Here is a 23004-nt window from a genome sequence, read left to right as displayed (position 1 = left end):
GAGAGAGAGATGGAGTGAGTGGGAAGAGTGGAGGAGAGAGGAAGAGGGAATGAAGAAGAGAAAGATGGAGAGAGAGATGGAGTGAGTGGGAAGAGTGGAGGAGAGAGGAAGAGGGAATGAAGAAGAGAAAGATGGAGAGAGAGATGGAGTGAGTGTGAAGAGTGGAGGAGAGAGGAAGGAAGAGGGAATAAAGAAGAATAAAGAAGAAAGAATAAAGAAGAGAAAGAATAAAGAAGAGAAAGATGGAGAGAGAGATGGAGTGAGTGGGAAGAGTGGAGGAGAGAGGAAGAGGGAATGAAGAAGAGAAAGATGGAGAGAGAGATGGAGTGAGTGTGAAGAGTGGAGGAGAGAGGAAGGAAGAGGGAATAAAGAAGAGAAAGATGGAGAGAGAGATGGAGAGAGAGATGGTCAGATGGAGACAGAGAGGAGAGGAAGTGATTAGCCCAGTGAGGGGGCGTAGGAAGGGGGGGGGGTTGTGTGTGTGTGTCTGTGTGTGTGTGTGCTTTTAGGCAGCCGGTTCTTTTCCCTGTGGTCCAATAAATGCCAGTGATCGCCCGCAGACTTGCAGACAAGAGTGTGTACGTGTATGTATGTGTGTGTGTGTCCCACATACTCTGCAGACAGAGAGGGGAAGCAAATTGCACACAGCAGCCAAGACGTCAATGGCCTTTTTAAGTGCAGCCAGCTCCCCCAAGAACAAAACACTGAGGCCTAGGCCCAGTGCCAAGACCCCCTCCTTTCTTGGCTCCCCTCCCCAGGCTTCGGAGCTCTGATCTGGGGCAGGAGTCACACATGGCTGGGTGGGTGGCTGGAGGCGGGCCTGTGTATCCGGGGCTGCTGCTGCTGCGGTTCATTCATTTTTACTGCATTCCCTCACACATGTAGACATATGCACAGTCACTCGCCTACATGCATACGGTAAGCTTTACACACACACACACGCACGCACGCACGCACACACACACACACACAGACTGAAAAATGAATCATGATTTTACTCTCTCTCTTGCTCTCTATCACCGTCTCTTGTTCTATAGTTTTACAAAGATACCGAGAGCGTCCCATTTGGACTAATCTCTGGTGGACAGATGCTCGTAACATAACAGGTAGTAGCATCTGCCAACAGACTGATCATTTGGACAAATCCCGATTTTGCAGGTGCTCGCATCTTTCAAATGTCATTTCGGAATGGGAGGGGACATTTGGCTGATAGGCCCGAAGGCGACTGAGAGTTTCCGTCTTGGGGGTGGAGACTTCTCTAGTCTCGTTAGTTCATTTTCTAACATGTGTCCCCCCCAGACCTTAATTAGAGCATCTGACGCAATAGCGTTTTATTTCTGGATGTCCAAGATTACATTTTGACAGATAGGACGAATGGAATCGGTCAGGTGGCCTCAGCTGGCACACACTGGATGGAGAGAACACACTCCTACACACACACACATACCCACCCACCCACACACTGACACACACAAAACCCATAGCCTCAGGACAGACCCCACACTGACTGTATGCCAACCCACTCTGGTTGGCACGCCACATACTGACAACCATACTGGACACACACACACACACACACACACACACACACACACACACACACACACACACACACACACACACACACACACACACACACACACACACACACACACACACAGCTGCCTCTGACACACACATACACCCAGCCCATGGCCCCAGCTGCCTCAGATTTTCACAGATATGAAAAGAGAAGTAGGAGGGAAAGAGAGAGAGAAAGAGGGAGGGAGGGAGGGAAAGAGAGGGGGGGAGGGAAAGAGAGAGGTCTTGAATGACTTAATAACGGTTTCCGCTGGCAGTGCTCCTGTTGCTATTTTTGTGGCCTCAGGATCAGAGAGACATACCAGACAGGAAGGACTGGGGCCTTTCCCTCTCTTTCTGACTCCCCTCCTTCTATCCATCCATCCTTATCCCTCTGTTTCTCTCTCGCGTCTCATGTATCTTTTGGGGTATTTCATCTCTCACTTCGTCTTTCCATCTCTCTTTACCTCCCTCCTCTTTCTCCATCTCTCCATACACCCATCTCTGATTCCATCTCCATCTCATGTCTTGTGTTGACATCACTTTTGGAGACAAAGCTAATTCCTGTCAATGTCAATATTTTGCTGGTCTCTTACGTGTAATGTGAATGACTCCCTTATATAGTGTATTGCACAGGAGGCTGGTGGCACCTTAATTGGGGAGAACGGGCTCGTGGTAATGGCTGGAGTGGAATGGTATCAAATACATCAAACACATGGTTTCCATGGTTTCCATGTGTTTGATGTCATTCCATTTGCTCCGTTCCAGCCATTATTATGAGCCGTCCTCCCCTCAGCAGCCTCCACTGGAGTATTGCGTGTTTAGATTTTAAATGAGGGGTTTTTCACACACTTCTACTTCCTGTCAGCTGACTCTCACTTCCTCCTTTCCTCCCTGGCCTGCTTCCTCACTACAACTGTCTACATATACTGGCCAACACACACACACAGACATACACACACAGACATACACACACAACACATCTGGAGAAGAGGAACAGAAACTGCGGGCGTGTGTGTCAGAGGCTCTAGTGCCACACGTTAACCGCAATAGGATTGGCTAAAACCACTAAAAAGGAAGTACTGGTCTTTCCAAATCCAGAGTTAAAGAAAATACGGCTTAGAGAAATTGGGCTTCTTCTCTCCTGCTCTCTTACACATTATTTGAGTGTTGTTTGCTACGTATGTGGAGGCATAATGCAGTGATTTCACTGTGTGATGACAGTTAGCATGTAGCCTGTGCACCATGGGTGTATGTGGTACCATGAGAGAAGACTCACCTGGTATCTGTGTGTGGTGTGTGGGGTTGCTGAACTGGGCCGGGTTCAGGGCGGGCCGGGGATTGGGAGTGGGGGCGTGGTGGTGATGATGGTGAGGGGGCGTGACCCTCATGGTGCTCCGCCTTAGCTGCTCCAGCTCACTCAGACGCTCGGAGAAGGCCAATGCTCCCGTCTTCACATCCTCCAGCTTCTGTCTGTGGCCTACACACACACAGGCAGAAACGCACACACTCTCCATCAATCAATCTCTCTGCCTGTCTGTCTGTCTGCCTGTCTGTCTGCCTGTTTATTAACATGTTTTTCTTTCTTCTTTTTCTTTAGTTTGAGGTCTCAGTTCTAATTACAATATGAGATTTTTCCCTATTTGGTTTCATGTTGAGTGATATGAGGGGCCAGACTGAAAGGACATAATGATGAAGAGAGTCCTCATCAGACCACAACAAGACACAGCGAGGGAGGGAGGGAGGGAGGGAGAGAGAGAGAGAGAGGGGGGGAGTGGGAGAGAGGGAGAGAGGGAGAGAGAAAAGACCAAAAGAGAGAGAGAGACAAAAGAGGGAGAGAGAGAGAGGGAGAGAGAAAAGACCAAAAGAGAGAGAGACAAAAGAGGGAGAGAGAGATTGACAGAGGAAGAAAACGGAGACAGAAAGTATCCAGCCAGCTAGCCAGCCTCAGCTGTGAAAAACCATCACTTGTCTTCACATTCCCACCCACACACACACACACACACACACACACACACACACACACACACACACACACACACACACGACTGGCGCACTGGGAGGAAGTGGTGCTGTAACTGGAGCCTGTGTCTTAGCCCTTTGAAGCGCGGGCCAGAACCCAGAGCCGGCCAGACCCTCCACACACACACACACACACACACACACACACACACACACACACACACACACACACACACACACACACACACACACACTGAGCCAGCCAGCCAGACCCTGGATCGTTGCACGGCGCCCAACACCAGATTCCCGACCAGAATAACGGACCATCAGGGAATAGTCCCGTTAACAACCACGAGACAGAGGTGTGATGAGTCTTCCAATCAGCACCCTCCCAGAACTACAACCCAGAACTAATGCAACTACAAATCCCATTCCACTCTAACGGTGATTATGATCATGATAATGTAATAACAACTTGGATAATAATGATGAGGATAACTATGCTTAGGATGCGTTGTCTTCCATTGTCTTGGTGCAATCCTACGCTGACGCTCATCCTTCAACCGACGGAGTCATGTGACGTTGATGGTGATAAGTGCGATGATGATGAAGAGGATGAAGGTGGTACTCACGGCGTGGTTCTCTGGGCCCGTCCACGGTGATCTTGATGGCTCTCTGGTAGGTGGCCACCTGGGGAGGGTTGGTGAACACCGTGATGGTCAGAGTGAAACTCTTCCCTGGAGGAGGACAGGAAGAGAGGGTGGAGAGGAGGGGAAGAGAGGGTGGAGAGGAGGGGAAGAGAGGGTGGAGAGGACGGGAAGAGAGGGTGGAGAGGAGGGGAAGAGAGGGTGGAGAGGACGGGAAGAGAGGGTGGAGAGGAGGGGAAGAGAGGGTGGAGAGGAGGGGAAGAGAGGGTGGAGAGGACGGGAAGAGAGGGTGGAGAGGAGGGGAAGAGAGGGTGGAGAGGACGGGAAGAGAGGGTGGAGAGGAGGGGAAGAGAGGGTGGAGAGGACGGGAAGAGAGGGTGGAGAGGAGGGGAAGAGAGGGTGGAGAGGAGGGGAAGAGAGGGTGGAGAGGACGGGAAGAGAGGGTGGAGAGGAGGGGAAGAGAGGGTGGAGAGGACAGGAAGAGAGGGTGGAGAGGACAGGAAGAGAGGGTGGAGAGGACAGGAAGAGAGGGTGGAGAGGACAGGAAGAGAGGGTGGAGAGGACGGGAAGAGAGGGTGGAGAGGAGGGGAAGAGAGGGTGGAGAGGAGGGGAAGAGAGGGTGGAGAGGAGGGGAAGAGAGGGTGGAGAGGACAGGAAGAGAGGGTGGAGAGGAGGGGAAGAGAGGGTGAAAATATGTTTTAATTGTGATCATCTACACAGAAAACCTCTTGTCTCACAACAACCGCTGGCATGGGCCTCTATTTCCCCTGCTTACCCCTCCCTCTTCCCCCATGTTGGTCTGCACCTTCCTGGAGCATGCACTCACTCTCTCTCTCTCTCTCTCTATCTCCCTCCCTCTATCCCAATATATCCCAGGTCTGGATAAGACATTAAGATCAGCCTGACACAGAAATAACCCAGAGAGACATCAGAGAGACAGACAGACCCTACGGCTCCACACCTATTTACTGCTCATAAACACACACAGACAAACAGGGTGTGTGTGTGTACATGTGTGGGTTTATTATACGTTTAAATGAGTGTGTGTGTGTTTTGGTGTTCGTGTTTGTTAATTGTGTGTGTGTGTGTGTGTGTGTGTGTGTGTGTGTGTGTGTGTGTGTGTGTGTGTGTGTGTGTGTGTGTGTGTGTGTGTGTGTGTGTGTGCGCGTGTGTGTGTGGGAGCAGACTTGGCTGGTGTAGCTGCCGTGTGACTAATCCAGTCAGAGGGTCTGGTGATGAGAGGACAAGGCTGAAGGTCAACACTGTGACTGTGTTTCTGTATAGATCTATGAATCTCTGTGTGTATATCTGTGTATCTCCGTGTGCGTGTAAGTATAGAGATTCCTAGGTGAGTGGAGGAGACAATCACATCTGTGTGTGTTTTTCTCCCTCAGGCTCTGTACCTCAATGCATGGTGATGAGTGACGGACATATGCTGAGAGGATGTGCACACACACACACACACACACACACACACACTTGTCACCCACCATGGAGGTATGGGCGCCCAGGGGAGGCGGTCAGAGGCTGTGCCAAGGCTGGAATAGAGTTACCACACACAGACCAGCCTACGCCAGCTAAAGCCCTGGCTACTGTTACTCACACACACTCATACACACACACACACACACACACACACACACACACACACACACACACACACACACACACACACACACACACACACACACACACACACACACACACACACACACACACACACACACAGTCTTGTACAGCAAACCTTGTGGGGACACACAGTTCAGTCCCATTCAAAATCCCATAAACCTAAACCTAATTCTAACCCTAAACCTTGTGGGGACGAACAAAATGTCCCCAGTTGGTAAAATGTTTGATTGTTTACTATTCCGTGCACACACACACACACACACACACACACACACACACACACACACACACACACACACACACACACACACACACACACACACACACACACACACACACACACACACACACACACACACACAGGTACTCAGCTGTACTGTGGAAGTACTCAGCTGTACTGTCCAGACCACACACAAGCAGGCAGCCAGGACTATTCTCAGAGTCTAGAGAAGCTATGAGACCACATCCCTATCCCACGTTTTCTATTCAAGTGTGTTTGACTGTCCAAAGAGAGGCAAATCTACTAATACAGTAATATTCACCATAATGGGAAAACTGTCCATTATTCATCATGTAGTAAGTTATTGTAGGATAATTGAATTGCAAAATATAATGATATTTCACAATCACATTTCCGCTTAAAAGATTGCTCATTGTCTTACATCAGACATAGACACACAAAAAATCCTCTTCTCTTTTCTCCATATGTATGTAGATATCACACACACATGCACACACACACACACACACACAGAAGTATTAGTGTCTGTGAGGGAGACGTTCTGTCTGAGAGGCAGACGGGAAGAAGACAACACAGCTAGGAAACGTCCCCTGACAACGCTGTGTGTGTGTGTGTGTGTACACTATACTGTGCATGTGTTAGGATGTGAACAAGTGTGTGTGCACATCCAAACAACTTTGTTTGCAAGAGAGAGAAAAAGAGAGAGAAAACGAGAGAAAGAGAGCGAAAGAAAGAGATAAATATGTCTGAGACTGTTTGTGCCGTTTGGCCGCCCAGTAACTCACTGCTCCTATATCCAGAAAGAGAGGAGAGTGGGAGGAGACAGAAAGACAGAGGAAGGACAGCTGTGGTCTTTGTTGCTGGTGTGCTATCTGCAAGAAAGAATCTGAGAGGATCGGTAAGTGATAGAGGAGGGGAGAGGTAGAGCGATCGAGAGATAGGATGAGAGAACAGCTGTGGTCTTTGTTGCTGGTGTCATCAGTCTGTCTGTCTGATCGGACACCATCAGTGCACATCTAAAAGCTGTGTGTGTGTGCGCGTGTGTGCGTGCGTGCGTGCGTGCATGTCTGTGTGTGTGTGTCTGTGTCTAAGTGCCAAGGCTTTTACCCAGTTTACATTTCTCTAGGGCTTACTGTACAGAGATGACTGTTTACTCCGGAACTCTCCATCTGTAATCGCCCCTATCAATGGGATGATTTCTTTCTGTGTGTGTGCGTGTGCGTGTGCGTGTGTGTGTGGGGTGTTCAGGTCTAGGCTTGTTGAGTACAGCAGTGTGTTTACCACAGTGGGTCCTATCAGCATTAGCCAATCACTTGTCTTATCTTCCTTCTGAATAAACCTCCGTCATGGTGTGTGTTTCCCAGAAGAAAAGAGGAGGAGGAGTGTGTGTGTGTGTGTGTGTGTGTGTGTGTGTGTGTGTGTGTGTGCGCGTGTGCGCGTGTGCGTGTGTGTTTAGAATGGTTTATTTCATAGTGTCACGACTTCCGCCGAAGTCGGCTCCTCTCCTTGTTCGGGCGGCGTTTGGCGACCGACGTCACCGGCTTTCTAGCCATCGCCGCTCCATTTTTCATATATCCATTTGTCTTGTCTTGTTTCCATACACACCTGGTTTTCATTTCCCCAATGAAGCTACTTGTATTTAACCCTCTGTTTCCCATCATGTTTTGAGTGTAATTGTTTCATGTTAGGTGGTGTTAGTTTACGCACTTTACTTTTATGTTCCGTTTTTTGAGCGAGTTTGATTTATGTAGTGCTCTCGTTTATGGAACTATAATAAAAGTGCGCCTGTTCATTATACTCTGCTCTCCTGCACCTGACTTCGCCTCCAATACACCTTTTGACACATAGTCAGAAGTGTGTGTGTGTGTGTGTGTGTGTGTGAGAGAGAGAGAGAGAGAGAGAGAGAAAGATCCCTTACATAACTCTAAACCACACCACTGTAACCACAGCCTACTGAGCTGCAGCCAGACCAACTCTCTGACCACAACCCAACCAAACACTCACCTAGTTTAATCAACGTTCACCACAAGTTCAGACAGGCTCACACATACAGTCATACTGTAATTAACCCTGAGCTGCATTCTAGGTCCTGTGGGTGTGTGTGTGTGTTTTAAGTCAGACTAGATGGCTGTTTGCCTAGCAGGACAAGGGGACAATTGAGAGGTGTGTGTGTGTGTGTGTGTACAGTAACAGCTAGCTTATGTACAGAGAGGCCTGTGTTTTAAATAGATAAGGCATGACATTTGCCTGCACCTGATTTGGAGTAACTGCGGTTCACCGTCCGTTAGGGACAGAGAGAGAGAGAGCTATATCAGTGTATCTATATATATGTGTGTGTGTGTGTGTGTGTGTGTGTGTGTGTGTGTGTACCTCGTCCGCTGCGGCCTACGAAGCGCAGGTCGTTGAAGCGAGCCACCTGGTTCTTGAGGGCGGCCGTGGCATTGCGGAGCTCTGCTGAGTAGTTCTCATCGTTCCCCGCCATCACCGTGACCAAGGTACCGTCAGGGATATCACCAAGGGCAACCACCTACGGCAATAGGAGGAGAGAGAGAGACAGTCAGATAGATGGAAACTTTATTGCTTGTCTTGCACATTACAAAAAAAAGACAATACATAAATATAATTACACACGTAATTTACACAAAACATCAATTATCAGGTAGATACAGGGGCGCAACCTTTACTGGGGACGGGGGGACATGCATTTTTTGCCACCCCCCGTTTTATCATTGGAATATGATACAAAACGGGGCAACAGTGTGTTTTAGGACGCCTCCGAGCAGTCGGGTAGGCTGTTTGGAGAGTTTATTCGACTGGATTAGAGGTCGACCGATTAATCGGAATGACCGATTAATTAGGGCCGATTTAAAGTTTTCATAACAATCGGTAATCGGTATTTTTGGCCACCGATTTGCCGATTTTTTTTTTGTTGTTGATTTATATAAAGATTTTTTAACCAGGCAAGTCAGTTAAGAACACATTCTTATTTTCAATGACGGCCTAGGAACGGTGGGTTAACTGCCTTGTTCAGGGGCAGCTTGGGGATTCAATCTTGCAACCTTACGGTTAACTAGTCTAACGCTCTAACCACCTGCTTTACATTGCACTCCACGAGGAGCCTGCCTGTTACGCGAATGCAGTAAGAAGCCAAGGTAAGTTGCTAGCTAGCATTAAACTTATCTTATAAAAAACAATCAATCAATCAATCATAATCACTAGTTAACTACACATGGTTGATGATATTACTAGTTTATCTAGCCTGTCCTGCGTTGCATATAATCGATGCGGTGCGCATTTGCGAAAAAGGACAGTTGTTGCTCCAACTTGTACCTAACCATAAACATCAATGTCTTTCTTAAAATCAATACACAAGTATATATTTTTAAACCTGCATATTTAGTTAATATTGCCTGCTAACATGAATTTCTTTTAACTAGGGAAAATGTGTCACTTCTCTTGCAACAGAGTCAGGGTATATGCAGCAGTTTGGGCCACCTGGCTCGTTGCGAACTGTGAAGACTATTTCTTCCTAACAAAGACAGCCAACTTCGCCAAACGGGGGATGATTTAACAAAAGCGCATTTGCGAAAAAAAGCACAATCGTTGCACGACTGTACCTAACCATAAACATCAATGCCTTTCTTAAAATCAATACACAGAAGTATATGTTTTTAAACCTGCATATTTAGCTAAAAGAAATCCAGGTTAGCAGGCAATATTAAGCAGGTGAAATTGTGTCACTTCTCTTCCGTTCATTGCACGCAGAGTCAGGGTATATGTAACAGTTTGGGCCGCCTGGCTCGTTGCGAACTAATTTGCCAGAATTTTACGTAATTATGACATAACATTGAAGGTTGTGCAATATAACAGGAATATTTAGACTTATGGATGCCACCCGTTAGATAAAATACGGAACGGTTCCGTATTTCACTGAAAGAATAAACGTGATAGTTTCCGGATTCGACCATATTAATGACCTAAGGCTCGTGTTTCTGTGTGTTATTATGTTATAATTAAGTCTATGATTTGATAGAGCAGTCTGACTGAGCGATGGTAGGCACCAGTAGGCTCGTGAGCATTCAATCAAAACAGCACTTTCGTGCGTTTTGCCAGCAGCCCTTCGCAATGCATTGCGCTGTTTATGACTTCAAGCCTGTCAACTCCCAAGATTAGGCTGGTGTAACCGATATGAAATGGCTAGCTAGTTAGCGGGTGCACGCTAATAGCGTTTCAAATGTCACTCGCTCTGAGACTTGGAGTAGTTGTTTCCCTTGCTCTACATGGGTAACGCTGCTTCGAGGGTGGCTGTTATCGATGTGTTCCTGGTTTGAGCCCAGGTAGGAGCGAGGAGAGGGACGGAAGCTATACTGTTACACTGGCAATACTAAAGTGCCTATAAGAACATCCAATAGTCAAAGGTATTTGAAATACAAATCGTATAGAGAGAAATAGTCCTATAATTCCTATAATAACTACAACCTAAAACTTCTTACCTGGGAATATTGAAGACTCATGTTAAAAGGAACCCCCAGCTTTTATATGATCTCATGTTCTGAGCAAGGAACTTAAACGTTATCTTTCTTACATGGCACATAATGCCCTTTTACTTTCTTCTCCAACACTTTGTTTTTGCATTATTTAAACCAAATTGAACATGTTTCATTATTTATTTGAGGCTAAATTTATTTTATTGATGTATTATATTAAGTTAAAATAAGTGTTCATTCAGTATTGTTGTAATTGCCATTATTACAAAAACATTTTTTAAATCAGCCGATTAATCGGTAATTTGGTCCTCCAATAATCGTCATCGGCGTTGAAAATCATAATCGGTCGACCTCTAGACTGGATAATTAAAATAATAATAATAATAACAATTATGTCCCCCCCACTTCTAAAACCAAGTTGCACCCCTGGGTAGATAAATATATTTGGTAAAAAAGGAGCATCTTTAGTTACATTGCAACACTCTATTCCGAGTGTATTCAACTATGTTTATACTTTTAAAAATAATATTGAAAAATTATAAATTCTAGTACTTCATAATGAATTAATTATTCATTCTGAATCTATTTAGTCTATTTCTCAGTAATTTGTTCCAACCCTGGGTCTACTAAATGGGAGGGCAGTCTGGGTGTTTTTGTGCTCCAGAAAGCCACCCAGACTACAGACTGAATAGCTCCACACCCAAAGCAAATAGACCCAGGGAGAGTCATTTTCATATTAACTGTAATCATGGCCACAAATCAGCGTGCAAATGTACAGAGGAGATACCGGGCATGGGTACTACGGCTCTGTTCTGTTTTTCAACTGAGACACTACATCTTTAGTCTACACACACACACACAACCCCCCTTCACCCACACACACGGCAGAGATGGAAAATACGGGTGTTTGGCAGTCCCAGTATAGTTTACATTCTCCAGGACTGTTGGGGAGCTACGGAAGTCAGACATGAGAGAGAGGTTCGGTGGAGCGTGAAAACGGCCCTGCAGAACAAACAATAATGAGGAAACGATTATAGAGCTCTTCAAGCAGACGGTCAACAACATCCAGACACAAACACACACTTAATGGCAACAACATCCGCCTATGACTTTGTTTATAATGTACATAATGTATACAACTCCCTCAATCTGATTTTACAGTATTTTTCTATGGCTTTTTTTCACAAACGCTTCTGTCCTAAAGTGCTTAAAAGTACTTTACTTGGATGATATAATTCCCATTATGGATGCCCAGAACAACATCAGCCTAATGAAACAACTGGAAGACATTGACGTGCATCATTCCAATTCTGAGAACTGCATTACAAAGTGAAAAACTGTAAAGGAAGTAGGCTATGGCTATAATAATATTTTTCTCCAATTAAAAGTTTATTCGGTGACCAGGGGCGTCATGCACTCCAAAAATCTGAGGGGGCACAAAATATGTGAGGGGGTGGGGGTCCGTCTGTAATTTGGAGAATTTTGCATTTTTCAAACACCTGAAACAGATTTTCCCGGCAATCTAGAGCAATAATCATTACGCTTAATTCTATGTCAATAAAAAAAAAAATCTGCATATGTAACCATACATCTTGAGCTGTCTGTATCCTCCTGAAACTAAATATGCTTCTCTGAATCTCTGCTCAAATCTGGGTAAAATATTGAAAGTAATGTGAGTCTAATTAGGTACATGTAGTAATTGCTTGCTTTTCTAAGTCTATCAACCTTGCCAGCTGGCATGCCAACTAAGATGGTTAGACAAGCTAGCTACTCTAACTTGATTGATAGCCTGAAATGGCTTATTGGTAGCTAGTTATGAGGTTGGGAGATTGGGTACTGCTCATGGCCAGTTATCAAGCACCATCTCACACACACGGCAAGGCTCATTAACAGCTTCTACCCTCAAGACTGCTGAACAGTTCATCAAATAGCCTCCCAGACTATTTGCATTGACCACAAGCTCGATGTACACTCATTGGACAATAACCACACACGCATACATACTACACTGACACTTCAACACATACACACACAAAACACACACACACACACGTATATTGACGCAACCCACACGCACACACACACACACATTCCTTCACACTCTTCACACACACACTGCTGCAACTCTCTGTTTATTATCAATTCATAGTCACTTTACCCCTTCACCTATATGTACATAATACCTGGACTAACCTGTACCCCTGCACAATGACTCGGTACTGGTACCGTTTGTATACAGTCTCGTTATTGTTATTTTATTTGTGTTACTATTTTTCCATTCGTTTAATAAGCAAATTTTTCTTAATAACTTTTTGAAAACTCTGCATTGTTGGTTAGGGGCTTGTAAGTAAGCATTTCAAGGTAAGGTCTACACCTGTTGTATTCAGTGCATATGACAATATATATGTTTTTGATTTGACACACACATACATAGACATTTATGAGAAACGTTGCCATCAGACTAAATTTGCACGTTCCTCTATAGCCTCCAGAAATGATTCAAAATAAAACAACAAATATAGCACTACACACACACACACACACACACACACACACACACACACACACACACACACACACACACACACACACACACACACACACACACACACACACTCCTCTCCCACACACTCCCTCACTCACTCACTCACCTTGAATGCGATGGGCAGCGTCTTGTTGCACCTCCAGTGTGTGGGTAGGACAGAACAGATAAAGTTGGGGCTGTCTGTCCTCACCAGTTCTCCAGGGTGATCTGACAGCACCTCCACCATGCCTCGGTCTGCAATATGCAGCTTTCCCACCAGGGCGGCGCTACTGCTCTCCTGGGCACCCAGGGGCAGACCCTCACTCATCTTACCTGACAACAGGTTGGTGGAAGGGGGGGTGAAGCGCCGACCAGGTGCTGGGTCTGGAGAAAGATGGAGATGTAGATAAATAAGTGAGTGAGGACAAAGACAGACACAACGCAGGCGTACACGCGCGCGCACACTATAGAGTCAACAGTATGTCAATAAGGCATATAACTTCTTAGTAAGTAAATAAAAACAAATTTAGGCTATTCACATTTTGAACTGTACATCATCAGTGTTTTCTATTCTGTTTATCAATGTGCATGTAGTTTCAAGTTGGCCTTCAGAGCACAGAATTATACAAGTTCTCAGAATAGAGCACAGTGAAATTACAACAGCGGAACCCAACCCTGGAGAGCCGGAGACACGTGAAACCAAACCGTTAAAAACCAGCCAGCGATGCTGTGTCTGACAGGGCCCGGCGCGCGCTGTCTGTCGGTCTGTCTGTCTGCCACTCAGCCAAGCCAACCACAATCGATGCCACATGTTGGCGGTTTGGAACGACCGGGGGTTTAAAAACCGCTGCTGCCTCTCGCTCTTTCAACAGAACTTGGACTAGTGTACCACAGAACTGGACTGAACTCCAACTCTGTGTTGCTCTCATCTAACCATCCAATATTAACAGCAAACCACGCGCTGTGGATGGAAGGATTTATTTATAAACCGTTGATGAGAGGGGAAGTAATGTGCTTTGCATGTGCTTTAATGTGGTTTCCATTAGTTACCATAGTCACAAAGTTCAAATTGGCTGTAGGCCTATCGTAAAACTTCATGAAAACTCAAATTATCGTTGTGGTCTTAATTTAAGGTTAGGAATAAGTTAGCAGTGTGGTTAAGTTCAGGGTTAAATTTAGCTTCAAAGTCATATTTTAAGAAGATAAATTATATAAATAGGCGGGGTTTATGACTTTGTGGCTGTGGTATCTAGTGACAACTGATTAATGTAGCCTAACCTCAAGTGCGTGCGTGTGTGCGTGTGTGTGTGTGTGTGTGTTGGCATTTGTGCATACATTTATACCTGCGCGCATTCACACAGCCAAGAAACACACCGAAACCAGAATTTGAAGAGGAAATAAACGTAATAATTGGCAGGACGCCAGCGGGTTTTTTCTCTCACATCGAGTTGGCTACAGGCTACATTTGGAACCTAGCATGCACAAAGCACTGAACCACAGTTCAGAGGGAAGTTGAAATCTTGGTTGATAATAATACACAAGTTCTGCCACAGTATGGTGTTGATACGTTAGACAGGACAGGATGGGTATAGATACCAACACATATTCAACCGTGCGTAAAATGTGAAAATAAGTTAATGTACCGTATTTGGCGTCCCAAAGGAAGACCATTTGTACACCGCAGTAGGATCCAGTTAAACTGACTCTCTGTGGAATATATAGCTCTATGTTTCTTCTGATATTTGCCTCTAAAAATGAAACCGGTTGTCGTTAGATGAACTCTCCCAAGGCACGTGGATCAACAGTGGAAATCAGGCGACAGTCTGAAGGTTCTTACGTGGGCACGAATAAAACTGGGTCTATGCGTTGTAGTGGAGTAAAAGACCTTCGGTTAACAAATTACGCACATCCCGCTAAATCTCGGTGTGTGAAATCCTCATTCCATGGTCCGTGTTATGGACACAGAAACTGAAAAGGCATCCACCGACCAGATACTAAATAAAACCCGACCGTCATCCAAGGAGGTCTCAGGGCGCATTCAAATGAGCAAGCGAACAGCGAATAAGAAAGTCCAGTTGGGTTATTTTTTCTTCTTTTCCTCTTCTGCTGTTCTTCAATAACTTGTGAGTTACTCGCCACAAAAGGTCAACTTTGATGGATGTTCTATGGCTCCCCAATTCGCAATAGGAATCTTCTCGTCTCTATGCGTGCCAACATGGGAGACGGAAAAAACGTTAATACTTCAATTTCGCTTTTATAAATATTGTCTGGAATGTCAACGAGGAATAGGCTAGGATGTGTCACTGCAAACAGCCTTATATTTCGACAAACCCTTGTTGAATGCTCCGGTTGTGTATAGAGTTGAGTTGCTGCGTATGAATGAACGTCCCGACAGTGGGAAGCAGGGTTTTACTGGCAGTCCGTCCGCAGTGCTGGAATGCGTCCCTCCAGGGTTGGATTTGCATAGAGACAGATCTCAGCCAATGGAATCGAGATACTACGGAGAGTTCGGGAGGGTTTAACCAATTAGAGCTGCGTCCGTCCAGGGATGGAGAACTGTGGGTTCTTAGGAAGGCTCGGGCCAGTCAATGGAATTCCACTTTGGGGCCGCGGTGCTCGATGAGAGACGGACACAGCCGTCGCGCTCTAGTATTGTGGTTTTAACATAAAAGTCAACAGCGTGCAATTGGATGTTGGATACCAATACAAAAACAAAAAACACAAGAAAATATATTGAAAGGTGGATTAAAATGATTGTTCACAAAAAAACGGCCCAAATCACAATTAGGCCTATGCGTTTGGTCACCAAACACACATATTTAGTTGGGAATACACTTTAGCCTACCTAATGCCTGATATTTCCCGGATGATTTCTCGTGTCGGTGTCAAAACATAGTCTGCATACACCATAACAAAATAAGATGAGTAAATATCCATGCAATAAGTTAGCCAATAAGACATAGCCGATGTGCCTATATAGACGTGCAATAACAGGAAAAGTACAGAAAGAAGCCCAAAGGACTCATCTGTCGATGAGGTGGACATTTATACAAAGACAGCCATTCTGCTGAATTCCAGGGCGCGTGTACTGTTCCAGTGGACGTATTGGTCATGCGCTGATTTATTCGGGGAATATGATATCAGCAATAGCCACCACGTCACCGCTCTAACCATATAACCCAGGCTGCATCACATCTGCGAATAGATTATATGGAGGCCACCGCGACGTATTTTGGAGACGATATCCCATTTCTAATAGGCCTATTCCCCCTCCGTAGCACTATGGCTAGTGTCCAACGTGATGTGGGTTCAGAGGATGACGTTAAAGTAACCGTACTGAATAAAGTAACCGTTGAACAGGGGATGTATTTCATGATAGTGTGACAGAGCGTAAATGCGCGTGCTTAAAAAGCAGCTTTCACGGTGTCAGAATGTAGGCTCTCATCCTCAACAACAAGACATCAAATAAACAGTTATCTACAAGTAAGCATGAAAGTTACCTGTTGTTTACCGCGGTGGAAAACAACGTTGCCACATAAAGATGGTGGTGTAAAGTAGCGTAGTTAAGTAAAAATATTTTAAAGTACTTCTCAAGTAGCCTAGTTTTTTTTTTTGGGGGGGGGGGTATGTTTACTTTACTGTTTATATTTTGACAAATTTTACTTTTACTCCACTACATTCCCAAAGAAAATATGTACTTTTTTTACTTCCATATGTATATTCCCTGACCCCCAAAAGTACAGCATTGGTCAAATCCACGCACCTATCAATATAACTCGTTGCTCATTGTCATCCCTACTGCCTCTGATCTGGCTGACTCACTAAACACATACTGCGTGTGTACCCTTGTCTGTCCGTAAATATAAAAACAACCTACTGCCTCTGATCTGGCTGACTCACTAAACACATACTGCGTGTGTACCCTTGTCTGTCCGTAAATGTAAAAACAACCTACTGCCTCTGATCTGGCTGACTCACTAAACACATACTGCGTGTGTACCCTTGTCTGTCCGTAAATATAAAAACAACCTACTGCCTCTGATCTGGCTGACTCACTAAACACATACTGCGTGTGTACCCTTGTCTGTCCGTAAATATAAAAACAAGACTGTTGTGCCATCTGATTTGCTTATTATAAGGAATTTGACGTATAGCTTTTACTTTTATTCAAATAGGCCTATGCCAATTGAGTACTTAAATGCATTTAAAACCAAATACTTTTAGACTTTTACTGGGTGACGTTCACTTTTACTTTAGTCATTTTCTTTAAGGTATCTTGACTTTTACTGAAGTATTTTACTGAAGTATGACCATAGAACACTTTTTCCACGACCGCATAAAGCACCTCCCAGGTCTTGTCGTGTCAGTGCGCAGTGTGGGCGTCGTGGCTGCACCAAATATTAACAATAGGTGGCGGCATACGATCTAAATCACCTCCTGGCAAATGGAAAGCTGTAACATACTCGCAGGCCTCACTGTAGAGAATTATTTTATATTGCGTGACGATGTAAATAAAAACAGACGATCTTATGTCTATATGTGAATATTTTTGCATGGTGTAAATATGTACCATTATGGAAATGATTTAACACCACATTGTAGGCTACTTTCAAATTCAGATCAAAGCAGAAAGAAAATGATTCTGAAATCCAAAATGATGATTTTGTTCTCTCATTATCTCCTATGTTTAGCTCATTGCCATGGACCAGTTCGATATTCATCGCCACAGGCTATGTGTCTTTGCCATAAGGACTATGAAGTCTAGTCCACCTGTACACGCAGAGCTCAGCAGAAAGTATTCGTCTGATGAGTTTTTCAGTTTGATTTGACAAAGAGAGGTCAGTCTGACAGCCTTGTCGGGGAGTTTTAGAGAACTGTCAGTTTATCTCCCCTCTCTCCGTGTTTTAAGAACGTACAGCCACAGGCGTGATGATAAAAAATGTAACGGTTTACGCATCCGCCTGGCCGGACCGACTACAGTGTCCGTGATAGAAAGTGACTGGCCTTTTTGCTCTATATACAGTAAACACGGTGCAAAGACTCCTAACTTGATTTTCCTGTCCTAACATTTTGTTGATGTTGGATTGATTCATTTAGGCCGTAACGAAATAATGGATAATGGTGCGTATTTTTTGCAATGGACACATTCTCAAGGCAAAAAAAGTTTTTTTATTAGAAAAACGGATAAAAAATATTTCTGTGGATTCCCTCTGATTAATCAATGTTCCATTACTTAGGAAGTGCTGACATAGGCCTACAGAACAACTTTAATTCAGTTAGGCCTATGCGCTAGTGCGGGGGGGGGGGGCTGCGAGGAGAATGTTGAGTGATTCATGTTTAAAAGTATAATTGGTCATCAACTCCACTGACACATCCAGCTTACTGGAAATGTGATTCAATGGTGCCGGATAAAAGAAGCAGAATCGCCTAAAAAAAGGCCAGCCACTTGTGCCATGGCTGAATAATCATAATAATATATATATATTTACAATACAACCACATAATGCTCTAAAGTCAATCATGTCCCCTTGAATAAAGCATTATAATTCAGTCAATCAAATAAGTCCGTTATCCAATGACTCACGTAGGCTAGTTATATCTCTATGCATGTGTGTGTCGTGACGGCAAGGCCCGGCCGCCGTTTGAGCATTTGTCGCAATTGTTTGTGTTGTAATATATCCGTACTGAGAGACGGATACAACTCATCTTCAGATTTTTAAAATTTAACTTGACAAGTCAGTTAAGAACAAATTCTTCAAGGGCAGAACGACAGATGTTTACCTTGTCAGCTCGGGGATTCGATCCAGCAACCTTTCGGTTACTGACCTAACGTTCTAACCACTAGGCTAGAGCTCTTTTACAATGCAGCTCACCACAGCACGACACACAGAACCTACCAGAACGTACCAGATTGTCCCTTAATTTTAAGCAACAACCAAACAATAGGCCACAAATTAGGACTACATTTATGTTTGAAATTTAGGACACAAAATATTTCAAACTGATGAAGTGGTTCGCAACACATCAGTTTAACAGAGTATAAGAGATACATTTGATTGCAAACGGATCCTAATAAATCTATAATTGGAGGTTTAATTTATTATAGCCTATTCTAATATCATCGTATATACATTTAGGATTTGATTAGTGTGTGGTTATTGATTACTAAAACACAAAGCTCAGTTAAAATGCCCCCTTGGAGATGTGCTAATAATTAGATCATTGTTAAAAACAATAAAACAAAGCAAAAAGCCTATTTACTCCTATATGACACATCAAATTAAATAGATTCGATTCTAATTAAAACAATACAATTGTATTTTTTCACATGCTAAATAAATGTGATGTAGTCTGATTTTTGAAAGTCTTAGCCGTGAAAATGTTGGTTGCCTATATTATTGATAAATAAAAAACCTATAGTCTACAATCACGGCCTAAAATATTCAATCATTAAAAAAATTATCGATTTCAATATAATTGAAGGAAATATTTCCTCACAAATGAACCGACTTTACTGTTGCCTAAAGGAAGAACTGCTACTTTGAGGGGACAGGCAGGGAGAGTTCTGCGAGAGAGAGAGCGAGAGGCTTGGATTTCCTCTCGTCCCGTTCACCTCTGAGTAGCGGTAATCGGATAGGCGCAAACTGCTTGATCAATAATGTATGTAGTCGGCTATCAAATCTATCGATATGCGTCGCGAGGCTACACGCTGCAGCATGTTTGCGCGATTAACTGGAGGCCGCTTCCATTGCATTGGGAAAGAATCAATTCTGGAGAGATGATTGGTTTAAATGACAAGTCATCAGCATAAACCCCGAATCTAGCCTACCCATGAACCTATAGGCCTACAGATTAATATAGTCTAAACATTTTTCGAGGTAAAATAAGAAATATCTTCAGCACATCATTCAGTCTTTAGTTTTTTGAGCATCATTTAGCATCAAGTAAGGTGAACCACCCAAACCAAAATACAGCCACAGCACACAGAAATAAAAACGGTTATATGTTGTATCAATCAAATGTTTCACTCTTGGTTTCTTAACCCCATTCAGGACAACATTGCAAAACAGACTGGAGAAAGAATGAGGGGTGAGAGAAAAGTAAACAAAAGAAGATTAAAAAGGCTGAGAGGAAACGGTTGATGATGATGATGGTGGTGGGGATGATGATGAAGATCATGAAGAAATAGCCGCAGGTAAAGATGAGTTATGAGGAAGATTCAGGGCAAATGTCTTTCAATTTGACAAACAAAGACAAAGACAAGAGTGGTTGAGAGGCAGACAGTGATGATGTTGATGATAACGATGAAGAGGAAGGGGTAGATGAAGACGCAGGTGTAGTAATAAAAGCAGGATAGATTACCAAAGAGCCCATTGCCAGTTCGGCCTTTCCTCATCAGGTACATGGCCCAGGACAGGGGACCGGAGTTGGAGAAGGGCCCAGGATTCATGCTTAGTTTCTGGGTACTGGCGGAGCGAACGGTGGGGTGGGTTTTTAAGACCCAGCACAGGAATATGGAAAGCTAGATCCCCCTCACTCTCACCCTCATCCTTTTATACCCACCCGCCACCCTTCCCACCTCCCCCCTCGCCCAAGATATTAGTGAAAAACTGAAAAAGAGAGAAAGAAGGAGAGAAAGGAGGGGAAAAGGGATGGCATCCACTCATGCTTAATATATTCCCTCACTAAGCGTAGCCCCGGGGGACTCGGCATCACTCTGCCCTCAGGCAACTCAGACCTGCTAATTTCATTTAGCGACTCAAATGATTTTTCTCTCTCTCCTTTCCTCTCTCTATCGCTCCCCCTCCATGTCTTTCTCTCATCTCTCTCCCTCTCTTCTTTTTCTAAAGTTCTGACAAACGGTGAAAATAAAGGCGAGGACTTAAACTTGCGAGAGCAGGGAATTGAGTTGGTCTTAGCCATAAAGACTGGTTTGGGTTTTAAGTAATTGTCATCGAGTTTGTGGATCACATGAAAAAGGACCATTTTCTCAGTGGTTCACGGCAGAGTTTGGGAACCACACGGTCCTTACACTGGAAGATCTGGAAACCAGATTCGAACGACGGAGACAGTTTGATTTGCCAGTGACAGCTCCTGAGGTGACATGACCACTATGGCTGGTCTCTGGCTTCCTGGAAACCACCTAGTGTGACACGGATCAGTCCTCTGGTCTGGCTGAGGTTGGTGCATGGCCACTGAGGTTTCTGGGTCGTCCTCCACACACACCCCGAATCCACCACTCATAGTCACTATCCCACAGAACTGGGCCCAACGGAACTCTGGGTACACCAGTGGCAGTACCACAGGACACCGAATGTGTGTGTGTTGCAGGGATCTGGTACGCCACAGCAGGTCATGATGGTCTAGTGAAGGCACTACTAGGGACGAGCTTGACAGGAAGTGTCGCCTCTGTTACCACACTGTTGCTGGATACACACACTGTATTAGTTGGTGGGAACCTCCTCTTCCACTCTGCCAATCTCTGCAGGTCAGAGTTTCTCTTTGGGGACGTGAACTGTCCCTCTAATCGTCTTTTTCTTTATACTTGTTTATCTCTCTCTTTCTCCCTCTCTTAGGGGACTGCTGTGTTCGTGTCCTTTCTGTCTCTCTGTCTCTCTCTCTGTGCCAGGGGCAGTCTGTCCCCTGCTGTCTCTAGAGTCGGGGCCACCCTGAGGCCAGCACCAGGGCCACACTGAGGATCAATACCCACACACTCGCCCCTCCTCACCACCTCCACCACCTCCCTGAACAAGGGATCGATGGAGAGATACAGCCTGGGGAGGAGTCTCATGCAGCTTCAAAGAGCTTCACATCAGTCACTCATCACCCAGTCACTCAGTCACTCAGCCACTCATCACCCAGTCACTGAAAGTGTTAGCAGATTGTTGTAAGTTTATTGTAGAAGATTTACAGCAGTTGGAATTGAATGTTTCTGTAATCAAACATTGTGAAAGCAGTGATAGTGACTCTCAAGTTAAAATAGAGGGGAAAAAATGGAGGCTTGCACGTACGCACGTACGCACTCTCACACCTCCTCTATAATTCATGGGGCTGTATTGTTTGGATGCAGTTAACTGCTACTTAAAAGTAATTAATTGATTTTCTGACATATCAGTTAGCAGCACTGCCAAGTGACAGAACAGAGTGGTCCAGCACCTGGTTAACAGACACACACCTTCACATAGCCGCACGCATGCACGCACACACACACACTCACACTCCAGGAATGGGACAAACAGCCCACACACACTCAGTCCAGCTGTATTTACATTGCAACTAAGCAGAAACTCTTAACCAGTGATACACACACATGCAACACAAACACACAGCATTTCAAAGGAGCAGTATTTCCCACGGTCCCTTTCCTGTACTCCCCTGCCCCATCTCTGAATCCCCCAGGGCCCAATAGACCCAGTAATGCTAACATGGTTAACACCAGAACTAGCATCATGACAAGATAATCAGGCTAATCTGTCAATCACAACTAAATCAGAATACTACAATGAATTCATCCCTCAATCCAAGTGCTGTTTGATTTGGTCATTTCTGACTGAAGATATGACTCAGTCCATTGAGTTTGTCTGTGTCTGAAACCTGCCAGTCTTCAGAAGGGAAGGCGTGTGTGTGTGTGTGTGTTGAATAATTCAGCGTGCTCTCAGATGAGAGAAAAGTAGAAGCTCTATGAGGCACTCCTCCTGTAGAACTACTGATTGATTTTCTGACACAAACTATGAGGAGAGAATATGAGAGAGAGAGGAGAGAGAGAGAGGAGAGGAGAGGAGAGGAGAGGAGGAGAGGAGAGGAGAGGAGAGAGGAGAGGAGAGAGGGAGAGGAGAGGAGAGGAAGAGAGGAGAGAGAGAGGAGAGAGAGAGAGAGGAGAGGAGAGAGAGGAGAGGAGAGAGAGGAGAGAGAGAGAGGAGAGAGGGAGAGGAGAGAGAGGAGAGGAGAGGAGAG

The 23004-nt window shown here is 44.8% G+C and overlaps 1 protein-coding gene across 4 annotated transcripts in view; it reads right to left on the bottom strand.

Moving 5' to 3' along the window:
* The window catches only part of LOC115196293 (runt-related transcription factor 1-like), a 37645-nt gene that overhangs the window by 3970 nt on the left and 10671 nt on the right, over nt 1-23004 (bottom strand). For 2 of the 4 annotated variants that reach the window (XM_029756979.1, XM_029756982.1), the window contains 4 exons: nt 13178-13434; nt 8410-8566; nt 4155-4259; nt 2840-3040 (listed from right to left, as the gene is read on the bottom strand). In XM_029756979.1, the coding sequence (XP_029612839.1) occupies nt 2840-3040; nt 4155-4259; nt 8410-8566; nt 13178-13434 (720 nt within the window). Of the gene's footprint in view, nt 1-2839; nt 3041-4154; nt 4260-8409; nt 8567-13177; nt 13435-14693; nt 15511-23004 lie in introns of those variants that run through there. The other 2 variants (XM_029756981.1, XM_029756980.1) reach the window with 2 other exon arrangements.

This window comes from Salmo trutta, chromosome 6 (genome assembly GCF_901001165.1).
Source record: "Salmo trutta chromosome 6, fSalTru1.1, whole genome shotgun sequence".
Lineage (NCBI taxonomy): Eukaryota > Metazoa > Chordata > Actinopteri > Salmoniformes > Salmonidae > Salmo > Salmo trutta.
The sequence above is the reverse complement of the archived record's forward strand: the minus strand, read 5'-3'. Positions and strand labels throughout refer to the sequence as shown.